The sequence below is a fragment of the Triturus cristatus genome, chromosome 6 (assembly GCF_964204655.1).
Source record: "Triturus cristatus chromosome 6, aTriCri1.1, whole genome shotgun sequence".
Taxonomy (NCBI): domain Eukaryota; kingdom Metazoa; phylum Chordata; class Amphibia; order Caudata; family Salamandridae; genus Triturus; species Triturus cristatus.
The window spans coordinates 1837476458-1837497436 of NC_140589.1; the positions used below are offsets into that span (position 1 = coordinate 1837476458).

Below are 20979 nucleotides of genomic sequence, written 5' to 3' on the forward strand. Positions count from 1 at the left end.
GCTTTCTGGACACTTTGGGGCTGGTGGATTGCTGGAGATTGATGCACCCGGGACAGGCGCAGTACACCTTTCACTCGGGGGCCCATGGGAGTCTCTCGAGACTCGATCACATGCTCATGCCGGCGAGCCAAGTTGGGATGATTGGGGAGGTGCGTCATTTGGCCCGAGGTATCTCGGACCATTCCCCTGTCTGGTTGCAACTGAAGGTTGTCCCTGAGACAGAGGGGAGAGTAGTGCCCATTAACCCCTGGTATTTACGTAACCCTAAGATCCGCGCGGAGATGGTCAAGTCCACCGATCACTACTTCCACGATAATGTGGGGTCGGTGTCGTCGGCTGTCTCCCTGTGGGAGGGTTATAAAGCGGTGGTCAGGGGGCAGGCTTTGTCACTTATCTCCTATGTTAAGAGGTGCGGGAGAGCAGAGGTGGTTCGCCTGGAAACTGAAATAGCCGAAATGGAGGAGGACTTGGCGTGGGGGTCACTGACGAGAAATTGCACGTTCTCAGCCTCAAACAATCAGATTATAGGGCGTTAGTCACGGAAGCCGCTAAAGGGATGAGTAGAGAGCAGCAAGGATGACTGTATGATGTGGGGGATAAGGCCGGAAAGCTGATCGCTTGGTTGGATAAGAAGGAGAGAGCGAGCAGGGTGGTGCCCGTTGTGGAGAGAATGGATGGAGTCCGTGTGACTGACCCCGTGGAGATTGTTGACTGCTTCGCGGATTACTTCCGCGGGGTATACTCTCCGGTTTCTGTACGTTCGGAGGAGGATTCTCATCTGTTGCTTAGAGACATCGCACTACCAACCCTATCGGAGGCTGATGCAACACTGATGGAGGCGAAGTTGTCGTCAGATGAGATCGCTTTGGCCACTCGCTCGCGTCTGGTAAGGCTATGGGTCCCAATGGTCTTCCCATTGAACTATATAAGCTACGTCCCGATAAGCTAGCGCCGTATCTTCGGGACATGTTTTGCGCGGCACGTGCGGCGGGTTTCCTCCCCCCTGACCAACGTCTCGCCACTATAGTTGTGATACACAAAGAGGGGAAGCCGCGAGATCGATGCGCTTCGTATAGGCCCATTTCGCTGTTGAACGCAGAACCCAAAATCCTGGCTAAGGTATTGGCCAATCGGCTGGTTCGGGTCGTGGGCGACCTGATTCATCAGGATCAGTCCGGTTTTATACCCCATCGGAATACCGCCCTGAATTTGAGGCGGTTGCACGCCGTGCTCGCTAGAGCGGAGTTTATACGTGAGCCGGCCATCTTGGCATCTTTAGACGCTACTATGGCGTTCAACACTTTGGAGTGGCCGTACATTTGGGCCGTGTTGGCGAAATTTGGGTTCGGCCCTGAGTTTATCGGTTGGGTAAAATTACTGTATACTGACCCATTGGCTCAGGTTGCGGTGAATGGTAGGGTGTCGGCTCCCTTCGCACTGGGGAGAGGCACGCGGCAGGGTTGTCCGTTATCACCCCTTCTTTTTGCACTTTCTTTGGAGCCTCTCGCCGCTTGGTTGCGTTGGGAGCCGTCGCTGCGGGGTATTAGATGGACGCCGGAGTTTGAGGACCGTGTCTCCCTTTACGCGGATGATATCCTTCTGTATCTTACCTCTCCCCGTCAGTCGCTAATTGTATTGGTGGATGTATTGAATTCCTTTGGTCGCAACTCTGGCCTGGTTATCAACTGGGCCAAGTCATGTGTTTACGTCCTCTCGGGCGAGGCCCCCCTCCTGCCGCGGGATTGCCCTATCCAGATTGCTACACTGGGGTTTAAATATTTGGGAATCTTTATCTCTCTGGATCCCGCGGTCCGCTATGAACGAAACCTTCTCCCTCCCCTCCAGCGATTGAAGGCCGACGTCGCGAGGTGGCGACGACTGCCGCTCTCGCCGCTCGGACGGGCGGCATTGTTTAAAATGATGTCGCTACCTCGCTTCTTGTACGCTTTGCAAAACACTCTAGATGTTGTGCCAGCCCGTTATTTTCGTGAGGTGGAGGGTCTTCAGCGTCAACTGTTTTGGGACGGGCGGCCGCGGATCGCTCTCGCCAAGTTGACGCTCCCTTGGTACGATGGGGGGGGTCGCCCTCCCCGACATTAAAAGATACTATTGGGCGTCTCAATTGGCGGCGGTGAACCACGGGATATACGGTCCTGCCTTAAATCCGGCCTTTGAGATGGATAAATTACTGCTCCCGGGTGGGGATTATAATAGGGTGCTGTATTCGGTGACCCCGGATGCGCGGCTGACAGGACCCACGCAGGTCGCGGTACGTGTGTGGCATGCGGCAAATGCTGCGATGGGGTGGAGGGATCGCCTGACTCGGGCAACGCCGTTGTACGCCTCCGGGCGGCTGGGTTGTTTGTGGAAAACGAAAGGCTTTGAGAAATGGGATATGATTGGTATATGTAAGGTGGGTGATCTTTGGGCGAAGGGGTCGTTCAAAACGTTTGAAATGCTTAAAACTGAATACAAATTAAATGATAGAGAGTACTTTCGGTACGCACAAGTCTACCATGCGCTGTGTTCGGTCTTTCCGGACGCTGCTGCTATCCCCGAATATTCCCCGCTGGAGGATAGAGTGCTGGATGGCTATGTGCCCGACAGCACTATTTCTCTGATCTACAAAAAACGTATTAATGATCGCGCGGACTTGCTGATCCGTCTGCGGGAGGCATGGACGGGCGACGGCTTGGAACTGGACGATGAGGACTGGGTGTCGGCGGTGGCCTCCCCGAAAGAGGTGGCGATCCCGGCCCGCTTACGATTTGTACAGCTGAAGATCCTCCATAGAGTGTATGTCATGGGGCCCGGTTTGCTACGTATGGGTTACTCGAGGGATGGAATGTGCAAGCGTGGATGTGGCCTGTCGGGTACCTTTCTTCATATCCTATGGGAATGTTCGGAGGTTGTGCGATTTTGGAACGGGATCCACGCCGTAATGGAGGAGGTCACGCACGTTGCCCTGTTGCCAGAGGCTAGGAGGTGTTTGTTGAATGTCTGGGAACCGAATGACTATAATGTGGCTCAGACGCAGTGGGTGACTCTGGGGTACATGGTGGCTAAGCGTAATATAGCACAGCTGTGGGGCTCCCCGAGGCCGCCCACGATTGCGGTATGGAAGGAGAATATGGACTGGTGTATGTTTAGGGAAAAGACGGTGTATGTGGCGAGAGGCAAGCCTGGGAAGTGGACGAAGGTATGGGGTCCATGGAACTCATATCGTGGACATATCTGCACCCCGCCTCTGCCGTTAGAGGTCGACATTGCTTTGTCCCCCTAGCCGCGCATTCTGCGGGATTGTGTGAAGTGTGTTCCATATTTTGTTTTCCCGTTGCCCCCCGCTGCCACTTCCTGTCAAGAACTGCTTCTGATACTCTACGTTGTCCCCCGTCCTGGGAAGCGCACGCTGTTATTTCGGACTCTCATTGCCTTGAGTGTGTTTTGCATTTAACAGAAAATGAAACTGTTTTTCCCGATTGCTCTGGACCTATGACCACGGCCTGTTGCATGCGCTCAAGAACTGCCGGGAGCTTTGCTTCTGGTGTATTTGACTGTGTGGCGTTTCATTGTGGGCCCTCGGGCTCTGTAGCGGCCGGCCTCGGTGGTTGTAGGTCCTTGTATGTATTTTATTGTGTAATAAAGGTTTCTTTAAAAAAAAATATATATATATCATAAGCCAAGTAAAACATCAGTACAGAGAAAAAACAAAGGCAATGTAATAGAACAATAGAAAAAAAAACGAAATCATACAGTCTGGAAAAAATGCCAATAGAAAGGTAGGGAATATACTTAGGGAAAAAGCATTTTTAAGGTTTTGATTAATGGGCAGGGAGGGTAGAGAAGAGAGGAGAAGAGAAGAAGGGGAAGGGAGGGGGAAATGCAACCATTATACAGGATAAGCATCATATAAATACCGTAAGCTAGTAAATGAATAAATACACTAGACGGAGCTGTATGTAGAACATGAACAAAAAGAGAAATAAAAACAGCTATTTAAGGGGCAGTTTGAGAGAGAAAATTAGTTAATGGCAACCATAACAAATCTTTTTTGATCAAAAGAGGTACAGTGGTGGCAAAAGCACGATCCAGCCGATGGTGGTGGCATAATAGATTCCACCATGCATTATATGAGATCTTGGAGGTATCTTTCCAATTGGTCGTAATTATCTGTAGAGAAATGGCTATATACAAATCTATAAATTTACGTACATTGGTAGAAACATTCCATATAGGAGCCATACCACCCAGAAAGATATGGACAATCTCAAAAGTGTGGTCAGTGGCTAAGATATCGTTCAATTTAGACCAAATACGGGACCAAAGGGATTTAACCAACGGGCAGTGAAAAAACATATGAAAAAAGTCACTATTTTCAGAGGGGCCAACATTTTGTAGAGTCAATTAATTTGAAACTGTATAAATCAGAAGGAGTAAAAAAAAGTTTATTGTAAAAAAAATACAAAGTCTGTGTGGTGCTAGCAGAACGTGAAGCAATGTGCAACTTTGACCACAAGGAATTCCAAACTTGAAGGGGAAACTCTTGGGCTAGATCCGTTTCCCAGGAAAGTTCAAGTTTGGACTTGGTTCTTTCTACAGGGGAACAGGAAAGTAGCTTGTATATAGCAGCAGCTTTAAGGGGAATAGAGAAATCCGGCAGAGGGAAAATGGCTGAGTCAATAGTAGAGAGTGAGGCGCCCTGAGAAATAAAGAGATCTAAAGAGTTTTTGAGCAAGGGATATTGGGAGGAGTGGGCATTGGGAAGGTGAAAAGAGGCACGAATGTCGGAGAAGTCGCACAGGGAATTATTGCTAAGTAAGGAATCGAAAGTAATAATGCCTTTATCTATCCATTCTTTCCAAAAAAGTGCTCTGCGATTAATCTTAACGGATTTGTTATACCAAATTGGGATTGAGGAATGAAACTCCAACTGCGAGAGGGAAGAGCGAAAGACAGAAAGGGCAAGTGCCTTAGAGTGTCTAAAGACAGGAGTAAGAAAACGTTGCGGAGGATGAGACAGCCGGGCAGCCGTAACAAATGAGAAAGGCGAAAGCTGCGCAAGTTCTATAGCGCTCCAGGCTGTTAGAGGGGGGTCAGACAAATCAGATAGAAAAGGCCAAATCTGTTTCAGAGTAAAAGCCGAGTGAAATCGAACAATGTTGGGGAAGTTAACTCCACCCAGATCTTTAGGTTGTTGAAGACGGGAGAGAGAAATCCTCGCCTTACGTTTATTCCATAAAATGGTGGTAAAAATACGGTTTATAGTTTTAAAAAAATAAAGTGGAAGGGAGATTGGAAGCATTGAAAGGTAAAAATTGACAATAAGAAGAAGCATCATTTTAATAGTGGCGAGCCTCCCCCACCAGGATAAGAAAAGGGGGGACCAACGTTCTATAAGGGAAGAGAGCTTTTTAACTATATCCTTCTGATTAAGCTTAACAGTGTCTCTAATAGTGCTAGCGTACAGAATACCTAAACATTTAATATTACCTGAGGTCCATTCAAAACCTGAACCCTGAAACATATGAGGAAGGCAAAATTTGTTAAGTGGTAGAACCTCAGATTTATCTATATTAAGTTTATACCCAGAAACCAAAGAATATTCTTGTAGCAAGGAAAAGAGTGAGGGCAAAGAAGTGGACGGGTTAGAAATATAAAACAAAATATCATCTGCGTAGTATTAATATCAATGTTTTGAAATATGAAGCCAGTATACGATGATGAACGTCTGATTTTTTCCAAAAAGGGTTCTAACGCAAGAATAAAAAGAAGAGGAGAGAGAGGACAACCTTGTCTTGTGCCTCTATGCAAAGAAAAATAAGAGGATTGAGACCTGTTAACCCAAATAGAAGTGGAGGGAGCAAAATATAACAATTTAACATAATGAATGAAGGGAGGACTAAAGCCATGCCACCGCAAAGCACCAAACATAAAATCCCAACAAACTCTGTCAAACGTTTTCTCAGCATCGAAGGTAATGGAGCGATTGGGGAGTCCATCTTTGAGGCCAGGTGAATAACGTTAAGGAAAGTTCTCGAGTTGTCAGTAATGGATCTACCTTTAACAAACCCGGATTGATAAATGTTGGTGAGATCAGGAATAACTTTATTAATACGAGAGGCCAAAACTTTAGCGTAAATTTTACAGTCCGTGTTAATTAAAGAAATGGGTCGATAATTTTTGCAAAGGGAGGGATCTTTATCTTTTTTAGGGATTAAGCATAACATAGCCTGAGTGAGAGAACCTTGGGACCTCCCTTGAGCAACAAAGGAATTAATCAAAGAAAATAAATGTCGTAACAGGATATCTTTAAAGTGGAGATAAAAACGAACCGTGAAACCATCTGGGCCCGGAGTTTTATCTTTGGGAAGAAGAGTAATAGCATTAAGTAGTTCTTTCTCTGAAAGAGGAACGTCCAGTGATGAGAGATCCACAAAACTATCCGAGGACCTAGGGAGAGACTGAAAGAAGGAGTCAATTTGAGAAGGCGAGGGAACAGATTCGGGCGTATAAAGTGTGGAATAATATTGAACAAAACAATCGAGAATTTTATCATCAGTATACTGAGGATTCCCATGTGAGTCAGTAATAGTTATTATTTTAGATTTTTGTTTTTTAATTTTTAGATAAGTAGCGAGAGACTTACCAGCCTTATTGCGTCCCCCATACATTTTGGAATGAAAATTGAGAAGATTATTACTCGCAGAGTCCCAAGAGTGTTTGTTATATTGCATTTTTGCTTTGATGAGGGAAGAGAGCGATTCTGAAGAATTAGTGGTAAAGTAGAGATGCTCTAGGTCTTTGATTTGTTTAAGAATTTGGGCCGACTTTGATAGAGCTGTTTTCCTTTTCCGTGAGACAAAAGCAATAATAAAACCTCTAGCAGCAGCCTTGAAGGAATCCCAAATAGAGTGAAAGTGAGAAGTGGAATGAAGATTATTTATAAAAAAATCCTTTGCAAAAAATATAAATTGCTCAACAAACTGTGAATCTAGGAGAAGCGAATTATTGAAGCGCCACCGCCTAGAGATGGGAGTAGGTGAGGGAAAGTCCAGATCAGTAATAACCGGAGCATGGTCAGATATAAGAATTGAGCCTATTTCTGAATTAGTCATAAATTGGAATGAATGCTGTGTGAGAAAAATATAATCTATACGGGAATGTGAAGAGTGCACTGGAGAAAAAAAGGAAAATTCTAAAGTATCGGGATGAGAAAGTCTCCATGAGTCAATAAGACCTCTAGAGGAGACTAAATGCAAAAGGACTTTTGCATTTTATTGGGGACATATCTGGTGTGTGATTTACGATCTAAAAATGGGTCCATTAGTTGGTTACAGTCACCACCCACAATCAAATTATCACTTGCATGAGAGGAAAGAAGCTTAGAAAAATCCCTCCAAAAGGATAAATCAACACCGTTAGGGCCATAAACATTACAGAAGGAAAATTGTGTATTATTAACAGTAACATCTAAAAATAGCCACCTACCACAGGTATCATGGAGTTCATTGTGCAACTGAACAGATAATGACTTATGAAACAAAATAAGAACACCATTTTTGCTATTTACTGCTGGAGAACAGAATGCCTCTCCAACCCATTATCTACGCAGCGAAGACAAATCTTGAGAGTTAAGGTGGGTTTCTTGTAACAATGCAACATGACATTTCAACCTTGCTAAATGAGATAAGACACGTTGTTTTTTAACAGGGTTGCGAACGCCTTTAACATTTCAAGAAATAACACGAAGACCATTCGTTTCTGGAAATAAAGTAAAGATAAGCAGAAAGGAGTATGGAATTTAAGACAGAGTAGAGAATGAGAAGCAAACTGAAAATAGAAGTTAAATGAATATGAAACTGAATAAATAGCAAGAAGCAGAGAAATTAAAGCAGGCAACCACCACAAATACGGTGATAAAGATATAAAAGAGAAGAAAAACAAAGAAGTACCACGATCAGAAAAAGAAAAAAAGGAAGTGTGGTGTGTATCAGATAGTGAAGAGGTTGCCAAAAGAATAGAGATGACAGGGATAAAAAGGAATGAGGAAAGGGAGGACAAACAGCAAAAAGGGGGAAGAAGCGAAGAGGAAAAGGGGAAAAATAGAGAGAAGGGTGCAGGGGTATAGAAACCCCCAAAAGGCATCCAAAGGAGGGTGACAAAAAGCCAATAGACTTTAGCCACAGAAAGCAATTGAACAAAAAACATTACTGTGAGAGGGGGGCGACGAAGAACAAAACCGCTGCACTAAAAGGAGCATATAAGAGAACAGACTACCACAGAGATAGAAAAACCTGAAAGACGAAAGACTATAAATTGGAAAACTAGAACAATATATCAATCAAATAGGACAAGTGAAGGAACTTACCAAACATCTAGGGAAAGAAACAGCAACAGAAAGGGGTAAACACTGTAAACAGCAGGATGGGACAAAGGGTGACCTTGACAAGAACACCACATAGGGGAATCCTGCAAAACAAAAGGAAAAACAAGGAGTGAGCAAAAGAAGTACAGGAACTATCCAACATATAACAGAATATTTTAGAAGAACAAAGTAGTCATATACTTAAAAAAAAAAAAATCGAAAAACAACTAGGGTTTGCTCAATTCCATAAGTTCTCCCTTGTGAGTATGAATGAACTTCCGCAAGTCAGCAGGATCCTCAAAACTAAAAGTTCTCTCCTTATAGGTCACTTTGAAAAAACAAGGGTGTATTTAACCGTAGCGTGCATTCATAGATCTCAAGGCAGGTCTGAGGTCCAAAAATTCCTTTCGACGGGAAGCCGTAGGCTTGGAAACGTCCTGAGTGAAAAAGACCTTGTGCCCAGACCAGATCATTTGCTTATGTTGCTTGGCGGCCTGGAGAATCGTCATAAGATCTGAGTAGAGGAGGAAATATGCTATGATTCCACGAGGTTTAGATGCAGAAGATGTATTCCTAGGCCCCAGACGATGAGCACGTTGTATGTTAAAGTCTGAGGATTTCGGGAGGCCAACAATTTGAAGAACTTGAGATTTTAGGAATTGGATCATATCCGACCCCTCCGAACCTTCCGGAATACCATAAATGCGCAGGTTGTTGCGCCTATTGCGGTTTTCCAAATCCTCCGCTACCTTCTTGAGCTGGCCGACCTCTTTGGTGAGAGTGTCAACTTTAGTAACAACATCCTGTGCATCACTGATCCTCTGTTCCACCTCAGACAGTCTCGTATCCAAACTAGACCATTTATCATCTAACCTCTGAAGCGTAGCAACAGTGTCTGTCATAAAAGGACGAATAAGGCGCAACTCTTCCATAATATCCTCAAGAGTGAGAGGCAGCGGAGACTTGTTTGGGGAAGGCAGGTCTTTTTTGGTATGCTTGACAGAAGGGTTACTTGAGTCCTTCCTTCCCCCAGTGGAACCACCGTGAGGTTTAGTTGAATGTGCGCCCTCCATACTGATGGTATCACAACCAATTATGACAGAAACAACCAATGGCGGAATGCAGGCAGGACAGCAGTGATATTGCTTAGTCAGCAGCAAGAGGAGGCGTAGCCAAAGATGAAAGTGCCAGGATACAACACAGCGAAGGGTACTGGGACGCTGGAAACACAACTGGCTCCCTCTAAAGTAATTGCTAGAAGATACAGTCTGAGGAATCCACAAAAGAAGCAAAAGAGACCAACCACTAACAAATACTTGCGCAAAAAGATGGCATAATGTGAACCAACGCAGCTACCACCGTAGTGCCACAAGAGAACAACAGGGAGCTGGCCAAAAGACTCAGTGGCAGCAAAAAAATAGAAGAAAAACGCTGCAGAAAAAACAAAATGGCGGCCGCCATCTGAGGGGAGCAGAAAATGCTCAATTAAAGTGACAAAAAGACAGCATTTCGGTCAAAAAAACTTGCCAAAACAGTCTCTGCAGTGTCCCATAACCGAATCCATCTTCGAAGCGAAGCTCCGTTGCATTAATGAGGTGCCTTCACGCTCGAGTCGGCTTTGTTCGAGCGGAGCTCCTCACCCGGCGGCCATCTTGAATCGCCGCGCCGCGCGCTCCCTCCCAGATGCTTTCTTAATTACTAATTTTTTTCTAGCTTTGGGTGAAAGAGCCCTACACGTGCTTTCACATTAATGTTGGCTGCGCCCATTTCTTTAGATGCTGTAACCTTAATATGGCGAGCGGTGTCTAAAGAAAGGGGCGTGGCCACCATTAAAGTGGCCTCACATTTGCAAGAGTTAGAGCTATTGGCATTAGAAATAACAATGCCCTTTATATATGTGTTGCTTTTTAAAACACATAAATAAAAGGCATTGTCATTTACCATGACAATAGCTTAAACGCTTGCAAATGCAAGACCTATTGCATTGCCAATGCTTGTTTTGTTTGCTAATAACTTTGGGGCCAGATGTATGAAGCTCGCATTTTGCTATTCCCTAATTGCGAATCACAATGATCTTTGCCATCCTCCAATGTCCATCTAGCAAAGATTCCCATTATCAAGAAGGTAAATTGTGGGGTATAAAGATAGAATATCGACGGGAAAATATCGACTAGCATTAATATCGTGGTAAGAATATCGACTGTGAAAAATATCGTAATAGAAAATATCTTTTTAAAAAATATCGTTTCGTGAGAATGACAAAAATATCGTCATAAAAAAATATCGATGAACAGAATATCGTTGAACAAAATGTCGTTTCATATAATATCGACAGAAAAATATAAGTTGTTATAAAATTAAAAAAAAAATATGTATTATGTTTTTAAAAAACTTACAAAACTCCTACTAGTAATAATATGTGTTAAAAAATATTTTCTACAAAAGAATTGTTAAAATTTTAGTAGCGGGTTATTGGTATTATAGGGGATAAGGGTGGGTAGTAATTTAAAATTTGGTTTTTAAAAAATTTATAAAATATAAACAAATTAGAAAATATTTAAGAAATCCAAATTTTAATTTGAAATTTCGAATTCTTCACGAAATTAAATTTGTAATTAAATTTTATAATTTCAAATAAACATTTTAGGAGCGGGTTTTTGGTATTATAGGGGATTAGGGTGGGTAGTAATTTAAAAATGTAGTGTTTAAAAATTGTATAAAATATTAATAAATTAGAAATTTATAATGAAATCAAATTTTAACCTCGAAATTTAAAATTTTACACGAAATTTATTTTTTAATATTAATAAAAAATATTACATTAATATTGAAGAAGCGTTATTTTGGTATTATAGGGGAATAGGGTCTAAAAAATAATTTAGATAGAAAAATGTATATTGTTTACTAACCTGCACATTTCCTGACTTATGTTGGATTGGAGTTAGAATAGTAAATTATTATAAAATATAAACAAATTAGAAAATAATTAAGAAATTAAAAATTTAATTTTAAATTTCTAATTGTTTACGAATTTAAATTTGTAATTAAATTTAAAAATTTCAAATAAAAATTTTAGGAGCGGGTTTTTGGTATTATAGGGGATTAGGGTGGGTAGTAATTTAAAAATGTAGTCTTTAAAAATTGTATAAAATATTAATAAATTAGAAATGTATCATGAAATCAAAATTTAACATCGAAATTAAAATTTTTACACGAAATTTATTTTTTAATATTAATAAAAAATATTAAATTAATATTGAAGAAGCGTTATTTTGGTATTATAGGGGAATAGGGTCTAAAAAATAATTTAGATAGAAAAATTTATTTTGTTTACTAACCTGCACATTTCCTGACTTATGTTGGATTGGAGTTAGAATAGTAAAATATTATAAAATATAAACAAATTAGAAAATAATTAAGAAATTAAAAATTTAATTTTAAATTTCTAATTGTTTACGAATTTAAATTTGTAATTAAATTTAAAAATTTCAAATAAAAATTTTAGGAGCGGGTTTTTGGTATTATAGGGGATTAGGGTGGGTAGTAATTTAAAAATGTAGTCTTTAAAAATTGTATAAAATATTAATAAATTAGAAATGTATCATGAAATCAAAATTTAACATCGAAATTAAAATTTTTACACGAAATTTATTTTTTAATATTAATAAAAAATATTAAATTAATATTGAAGAAGCGTTATTTTGGTATTATAGGGGAATAGGGTCTAAAAAATAATTTAGATAGAAAAATGTATTTTGTTTACTAACCTGCACATTTCCTGACTTATGTTGGATTGGAGTTAGAATAGTAATTTATTATAGTTTACTATCCAGCACTTTCCCTGAGTTATGTTATGTTTGGAGTTAGAATAGTAATTTATTATGGTTTACTATCCAGCACTTTCCCTGACTTATGTTGGATTGGAGTTAGAATAGTAATTTATTATGGTTTACTATCCAGCACTTTCCCTGACTTATGTTGGATTGGAGTTAGAATAGTAATTTATTATGGTTTACTATCCAGCACTTTCCCTGAGTTATGTTATGTTTGGAGTTAGAATAGTAATTTATTATGGTTTACTATCCAGCACTTTCCCTGACTTATGTTGGATTGGAGTTAGAATAGTAATTTGTTATGGTTTACTATCCAGCACTTTCCCTGGGTTATGTTATGTTTGGAGTTAGAATAGTAATTTATTATGGTTTACTATCCAGCACTTTCCCTGATTTATGTTGGATTGGAGTTAGAATAGTAATTTATTATGGTTTACTATCCAGCACTTTCCCTGACTTATGTTGGATTGGAGTTAGAATAGTAATTTATTATGGTTTACTATCCAGCACTTTCCCTGACTTGTGTTATGTTTGGAGTTAGAATAGTAATTTATTATGGTTTACTATCCAGCACTTTCCCTGACTTATGTTGGATTGGAGTTAGAATAGTAATTTATTATGGTTTACTATCCAGCACTTTCCCTGACTTATGTTGGATTGGAGTTAGAATAGTAATTTATTATGGTTTACTATCCAGCACTTTCCCTGACTTATGTTATGTTTGGAGTTAGAATAGTAATTTATTATGGTTTACTATCCAGCACTTTCCCTGACTTATGTTGGATTGGAGTTAGAATAGTAATTTATTATGGTTTACTATCCAGAACTTTCCCTGACTTATGTTGGATTGGAGTTAGATTAGTAATTTATTATGGTTAACTATCCAGCACTTTCCCTGAGTTATGTTATGTTTGGAGTTAGAATAGTAATTTATTATGGTTTACTATCCAGCACTTTCCCTGACTTATGTTGGATTGGAGTTAGAATAGTCATTTATTATGGTTTACTATCCAGAACTTTCTCTGAGTTTACAATTTATTTTTGATCAAAAGGGTATTTAGTCCTCTGGAACGCGTAGACCCTCGGTTTGAGTCGTCACATACTGTAACTACATATTCTGTGGGAAAGTTATGTCAATCCTGGCTGCGACATTCCACCTTAGCATCTGTTAAAGTTCATTTATCGAAGTTACATGACAAAATAGATTTGAATTATTTTGTTAAAGGTCCTGTGGGTGGCAGAACCAAAAGGTGGGCGTATGCTATTTACAACGAAGTGTGGAAATTTTCGCAAATTGAGGCGGCTTCAAGATTGAGAGCTATTGACCAAGCAAACATGGAAAAGGTTTTAGCCGTTATAGATAACAGCATTAGCACTCTCTCTTCCAGAATTTATACATTAGATAATATTGTTTCGTCAGTTGTTGATATTGTATGAAACATTATGCTCTGGGTAGATATGAACAGCTGGGCACTGCTTTCATACATGAGGTTTGGTCCCTCCCCTTTACGTATAGATGTACTAGGGACGGAACTGAGGTTTATCTGAAGGGTGAGGAATGTACCACGACACCAGATCATTCCTTGGTATGTAGGCACATTCAATTACACGGTGCATGCAATGTACAAGCCCCGATTTTGGCCTGCGTCCTACGAGGTGTCCCAGTGCCTGTGATTACGCCTTCTTTGACGCTGCTTGCAAACAGTAGTTATTTAATTTTGAATAATGAAGCTTGCTGCGGGATGTTAGTGGGAATCCCATATATAGTAACTGTATCGGAGAGGGTTGTCTGCTGCAATAATGTTCTCTTTTCACCCCCGCACGGGCGGGTGGATGTTTCCATCTGGCCTTCGATTCCAACCTTGAAAGCAGAGTTCAACAAGTTGAGCAGAATAAGAGCTGTATTGTCCCAAAAAGAGGTGTCATTGACTTCCTCTCGTGAAACATTTGTCCTTCACGTTGCTAATACGCACACTGAGGTACAGGCGGTTTTGAATACTGACCTCCCCCTACATTTCGGAGCTTTGATCCTAACTATTTTCAATGCCTCGTCCACGACCGGCCTGGCTCATTTTTTTAAACTTGTAGGCTCAGGCCTCGTGACCTCTTTCCAAACTATTTTTGGTGTGATTCCGGCATTTTTTCATTCGATTTTCTCAAGCATCTTTGGAGGTGTTCCGCTGCTTCTGGCGCTGGTGGCAGGTGTGCTGCTTTTACTTTTCATACTACGGAATGGCTGCTGTTTCTGTGCCACACGAGCACCTGTCCCGTCTGCATCTTCTTCGTGATAGGATGCTTGACTTTTATGGTACTCTGCCATTGGCGACTTTAAGCCTGGCATATGGATTATCCTTCAGGTATTCCTACTTCACCTGCGTGCAACCTGTATTTCACTGCCTGGATTGTCCCTTTGAATGGCCTCTGGATTTGTGCTTGACCAACACGGTGTCTCCGGTGCCGGATTTCGATCGACTGATGAGGCCCTTAGTGTCTCACGAGTTGGCCTGTTCTGGTGTCCGGATTATGGCTTGTGGTGCGGCGCATGGTATCCTGGGTAATTGGGACATATCAACGGCTGCCTACGACTTCTTGGCTATGAGCTATTTAGAGGAACATTCCGGTTGCCCTCTGATTGTGCTAGAGGCTCCGATGGTTGAAGAACACGTATGTTCCTTTTCTTTAATTAATTGGATGGCTGAGACTTTTAGTGGCCCTGCAAACGATTTTTTGTTGGAAGCAGTTGCCACTTATGCTGCCTATACATTCATGGATTAACTGAACTATCCTCCTTTGCGCCTGTGCTACTGGACAGCAACCTAGCGCAGCATTCATTTATTTTTTCTAATCATTGTGTTACTTATAGTTTTTGGATGATAGTAGTTGTTAATATATGAAGTAAATTGTACATTTACTTAGCAAGTTTAAATAATTTTTGTCAGCTATCTAAGTAGACATGGATAAGGTAGTTAATAAATGTTTTTACATGTAAGTTTCTGGTCGTTGTTGATAAGTTAAACATGTTCTTTTTTCACTCTAAAGAAGAACACTTTTTAATTTAGGGAGTTTATCTACTTTATGCTAAGTTCGAATGAAAAAAGCAATGGGATTTTACTTACTTCAAGTGTAGTATGAAGTTTTGTAGTTGTAGTCGTAGGTTTGTATTTTCTTCTCTCAGCAAGGTAACCGTTTTTCTCCAAGTTTGGACCGAAAATGGTAAATTACGTTAAGTGTATAATTGTTTTTATATTAGTGAGTTAATTAATGGTAGCTTTTGATTGGTTCAATTAGTGAAATTTCAAAATCATTGGTCGAGAACGTTATTTTGATTTAGAAAACCGTTAAATAATTATATGTGTGGATAGTTTTGTAAAGTAAAATAGTTAAAAAAAAGTGTGTAAAATAAAAGAATAGTGCATATCGAGTTGGTAATAAAAAGACGATATTTTTTGTATATTTCTATAAGCAGATAGGTCGTTGATGTTAGTGTAGTCGATATATATGTCTAAGGTCATGTTATTTAAAATAAAGTCGATCATGTAGTAGTCGATATTTATGTTGTCGATATTAGTGTGAACGATATTAGGGTTGTCGATAAAAAAAAATCGATATTTGTGTGAATCCTTGTTTAAGTATAGGATGACGATATTAATGTAAGCGATATTTTAGTGACGATATTTATTTCTGACGATATTTATGTTAACGATATTCCATCATGGAACCAATTGTGGAGGGCAATCTTTTGCTTACAAAGCGGCCCAGTTGATTGATTTATTGTTAACTGTTTGATTATTTAAAATCATTACAGTAAAAAAGCTAAAATTGATACCCAATCACACATGCCCACCCACCCATGTCACACCCCCTCCCCAGCCATCCATTCAGCTTTAAATCCCCGTTTCCGATAGTCAATCTTGTATTGCAAAGTCCCTTTTGCCATTGATCCGGGGGTTTAATTTGTGTTGTGCCAATGTTCCAATCTAAACTCCTGGAGTGGCGGGCTAACTCTTCTTTGCCCATGGATGCTATGCCAGCAACTTATTAGCCCATTAATCAGTCTCTGAAATTCAAGAGCTTGTGGAAAGACATTTATACACTTGCGTCTCAGGCCTGTCTGATCTGGTGAATACATTTTGCCGCTCTTGCGAGGTAGGGGGTTTTTGTTTCCGAAAGGCACCAATCTGATGCCTCCTTGCACGTTCTGATGCCGAGGTCTCTTAGAATGGGGCGGAGCAGCCTTTGTCATTCGCTGGTCAGTTTGGGACAGCAACATAATATGTGGAGCCAGGATTCCCTTTGGTAGTTGCATAGACGACAAGAGACGGCTCCGTCTGCTCGCGCCCATGCTGGATTAAAGTCTGCAGTTCTAAGGGCCGTTAGCCTCATAAAAAGGATTTTCCTGCGAGCCTGAGCCCCTAGTGCTTCCCGTAGGTATTGTTGAGCTTTCCCCATGGTGTAAGATTCGTCCAATGCCATCGTGAGGGTGTTATGGCGAAGTGCGGTTAGATCCTTTTCATGCGAAATAGAGCGGACTTGCCGTTTCATGATATTTGACAAGGCCTTATGCGTGATGTCTGGTAGCAGGGCCGGCTTTAGGGCAGTGTGACTGGTGCGGCCGCACTGGGCGCTGACCTTTGGAGGGGGCGCTGACCCCGGGGGGGGGGGGGTGTTGTGTTTAGCAATAACTTGTGATTGGAGAGTTGAGGTGCACTTTTGCCTGGTGGCAGTGAGAGATTCTGAGGAGGCGGTCATGGGGCGTGGGGGCGCCAAAAATGATTATCGCACCAGGTGCCAGCAGCGTTAAAGCCGGCCCTGTCTGGTAGAGACAGTCTGTTGGATTTGATGTTTAGGGTCCCTATTGCTTTGCCCAGCTTGATGTGCCAGGGGGAGTCCTCTTCTCTGAATATTGTTACCAAATGATGTTTGAGAGAGTTATACGGGGCATTAAGGACTCTAATATAATACTTATTTAGGTCCCCCTGGAGGGCCAGTTCAGGTCTGCAGGGCCCTAATTCCAAAAGTAACCTGGTGTTCCTTGCTTGCCTGGGTACTTGCAGCGCGAACTTGTGGGCTTTGACCTGAGCTGCTGCTATAAGTTTGTCTAAGGCTTCGTGAAATGCCAAATGGCCATAGTTAATGGCCAGGATTAATTTTGCCTAAAGGACCCTCTACATGGGATCTGCTGTTGGGCTGGACAAACGTTGGCTTAAGCGTCTCATTGTTAGAATTACACTGTTGGTTTTGGCAATTAAGTGTTTTATGTGAATTGCCGGTGTTGCCATCTCTTGTAGCCAAACCCCAAGATAATTATAGGCTGAGGTGGTCCCTATTTGGTGATCTCCCAAATTCCAGACTGCTTGTTGTGGGGGTATCTGATGAATATCATTATCTTTGTCTTACTCTGGTTGACTGTCAAGTAATTTTCCATATTATACTTCCCCAGCTCTTTTAATGCTCTTTGGATGCCCACCCTTGTGTGATCCATCACTACAGTATCGCCTGCGTACTGAATAATTGCCAATCTCACCGTGCCCAGTCTCGGTGGAACCAGGCTGGCCTCTTTCAGAGCTCCCCCCAAGTCTGCTGTATAGAGGTGAAATAATAGGGGGCTAAGACACAGCCCTGCTTCAATGCGGCCAAGTTATGGACCAGCCTCCCTCCTTCCCTTCAATTGCTCAAAAAGGAACCCCATTTTGGGAAATCACTTAAAACTTGGCTTTTCCAAGACGGGTCCCTCTAAATCTCTTTAATGAGTCTATGCCACACTACTAGTGCTGGGATGCCCACAGGTAGCTATTCGCGATATAAGTGCTTTATAGAATAGAACAGTAGCAAGCACTATGTTGATTTGAAGCATTAAGCAGAGGGGCTCATTTTCTGACTGCTAAAGAAAATGGACACTACAGTGGGACACTGGCCACTGGTTCCAAAAAATATTCCGCAAAATCTGTGGACCAACTTCCAGGTCACGCCAGGGTCATACAGAGATCAAAGAGAGCCTGATTCCATGTTGAGGCCATGGGACAGGACTCTGGACACTACAGTGAAATATTTCATCTCAACCCTAAAAATAATAAGGTTTTGGGAAAGTGTCTCTGGCTTTCTTCTGTACATGACCTTCAACCTTATTAAGACAGAACCCATAGTTGATTCAGGTGACCTAATCATGTACAGTGGGGCTACTTTATTCTGTATATTATAGCCGGACACGTGCACTTTCGCTGTTCTTCAAGTCAGTAAAATACACACTGTATGCCAGTGTATATATGTCGATAGCAGTAGGTGTGAACTAATGGCTGAATGGCTGACCTTTGAACCTGAATCGTGTAACTCTGGTGAAATCACTTGATATCCCTGTTCCTGAGTTGTAAATAGGTGCCTGTTGTGAAAGACTACTCTTCAGTGAGTTCCTTATGATGGTTCTAATTGTAAGTTACTTTTCCTACCTCATCTCATTCTAATTAAAATCAGTCTCAGATGTACCCCACACACCATTCTGCTTTCAAAAATGCTGTGTGTAAAAGCTTCTCTGTTCGTTATATCGAAAATCTAAAATAACATGATTATAAATGTATAGAATTTGATGAGAAAGTTTGTGTCTTTTTTATTTCTAATTTGGGTTTTTTCCCTGTATAGTAGTGTGATTATAGTAGTGTGATTCGGAAACTTGGGGCAGGATACAGGGCGTTGCTAGCAAATATGCCCCCCACTTCCAAGCACAGCATATCTAAAGGGGGATGCGTGTAAGAGCCTTCATTGCATAGCCTACACCCCCCCCCCCCCCAAATCTGTGGCCCTTGCAGCGCCAGCCCCCCTCAGCACTCTCTGTTTCTCTCCCTAGGTTGACTTTGCCTTCACCGTGTGGTGCAGCTTCCCTGAGCGCATCGTGGGGTACCCGGCGCGCAGCCACTTCTGGGACCCCGGCAAAGCGTGGTGGGCTTACACCTCTAAATGGACCAATGATTACTCCATGGTGCTGACCGGGGCAGCATTTTACCACAGGTAAGACTATCACCTGGGCTTCCAGAATCTGGCACTAGACTCTGTGCCCTGGTGTGTTCAATACACCTGATTTGTGGCTGGCACCCAGAGTTTGTTTTAGAGTAACAGGACAGCGTTGGTACAGCCTTTTAGACTATCCCTCCTGATGAAGGCCTGTAACCTAGTCACGGTAAGCACCGAAACATGGCGGCCTCTCCCCCTCGCACCAAAAGCAGCCTCATCCCCTTCAGTGGGGTGAGAAACAGTACCCCTTACAACAAGCATTGCAACCCCGAGGTCAGATCTCTGGATATTTTTACTTTTTTCATGTACTTTGCTTTTCATTCATCTCTCATAGTGGTCCTTAATTTTCCTTTGTTATTATATGTGTCGATCAGAATACAAACTTTTGGCGCCTTGAAGGGCCCAACCAGTGCTTCATCAAACCAAAGATAAATCAAAAATAAAATACTTAAATAGACAACAGTACCTTAGAGTACATAATATGCTGCACACAGCCACAGCCTGTAAACACAGGGGGCAATTCACAGAGAAATTGATAAATTCTTGATGTCGTGCTTAAAGAACACTCTTTTAAGTACGCTTACATGCTTATGGAATCAGCCCTCAAATGTCAAACTCCCTACTGAAACTGGAGCTGTACAGCACTGATGCTGCACTGAGAGCAATGCAGGAGCGGTAGAGGACTGACTGGACTCAGCTCTACTGAAGGAAGATAACGCTGGAGCTGTACAGCACTGATGCTGCACTGATAGCCATGCTGGAGCCATAGAGTACTGGCTGGACTCTGATCTACTGAAGGAAGATGATGCTGGAGCTGTACAGCACTGACGCTGCACTGATAGCAATGCAGGAGCCGGAGAGGACTGACTGGACTCGGCTCTACTGAAGGAAGATGATGCTGGAGCTGTACAGCACGGACGCTGCACTGATAGCAATGCAGGAGCGGTAGAGGACTGACTGGACTCGGCTCTACTGAAGGAAGATGATGCCGGAGCTGTACAGCACTGACGCTGCACTGATAGCAATGCAGGAGCGGTAGAGGACTGACTGGACTCGGCTCTACTGAAGGAAGATGATGCCGGAGCTGTACAGCACTGACGCTGCACTGATAGCAATGCAGGAGTGGTAGAGGACTGACTGGACTCAGCTCTACTGAAGGAAGATGATGCCGGAGCTATACCGCACTGACGCTGCACTGATAGCAATGCAGGAGAGGTAGAGGACTGACTGGACTCGGCTCTACTGAAGGAAGATAACGCTGGAGCTGTACAGCACTGACGCTGCACTGATAGCAATGTTAGAGCCGGAGAGGACTGACTGGACTCCGCTCTACTGAAGGAAGATAATGCTAGAGCTGTACAGCACTGACGCTGCTCTTATAGTAATGCTGGAGCCAGAGATGGACCGACTGGACTCCTCTCTGCAGAAGGAAGATAAAGCTGTAGCTGTACAGCACTGACGCCACACTGATAGCACTGCTGGAGCCGGAGAGGACTGACTGGACTCCGCTCTACTGAAGGGAGATAATGCCAGATTTGTACAGCACTGACGCTGCACTGATAGCAATGCTGGACCCGGAGAGGACTAACATGACTCCGATATACTGAAGGAAGATAATGCTAGAGCTGTACAGCACGGACGCTGCACTGATAGCAATGCAGGAGCGGTAGAGGACTGACTGGACTCCGCTCTACTGAAGGAAGATAATGCTAGAGCTGTACAGCACTGACGCTGCACTGATAGCAATGCAGGAGAGGTAGAGGACTGACTGGACTCGGC

At 42.3% G+C, this 20979-nt stretch overlaps 1 protein-coding gene across 1 annotated transcript in view; it reads left to right on the top strand.

Annotated features, from left to right (window-relative positions):
• The window catches only part of LOC146822149 (exostosin-1-like), a 266363-nt gene that overhangs the window by 202177 nt on the left and 43207 nt on the right, over positions 1-20979 (top strand). The window contains exon 10 of the mRNA XM_085609971.1: positions 19037-19197. Within this exon, the coding sequence (XP_085466097.1) occupies positions 19037-19197 (161 nt within the window). The remainder of the gene's footprint in view (positions 1-19036; positions 19198-20979) is intronic.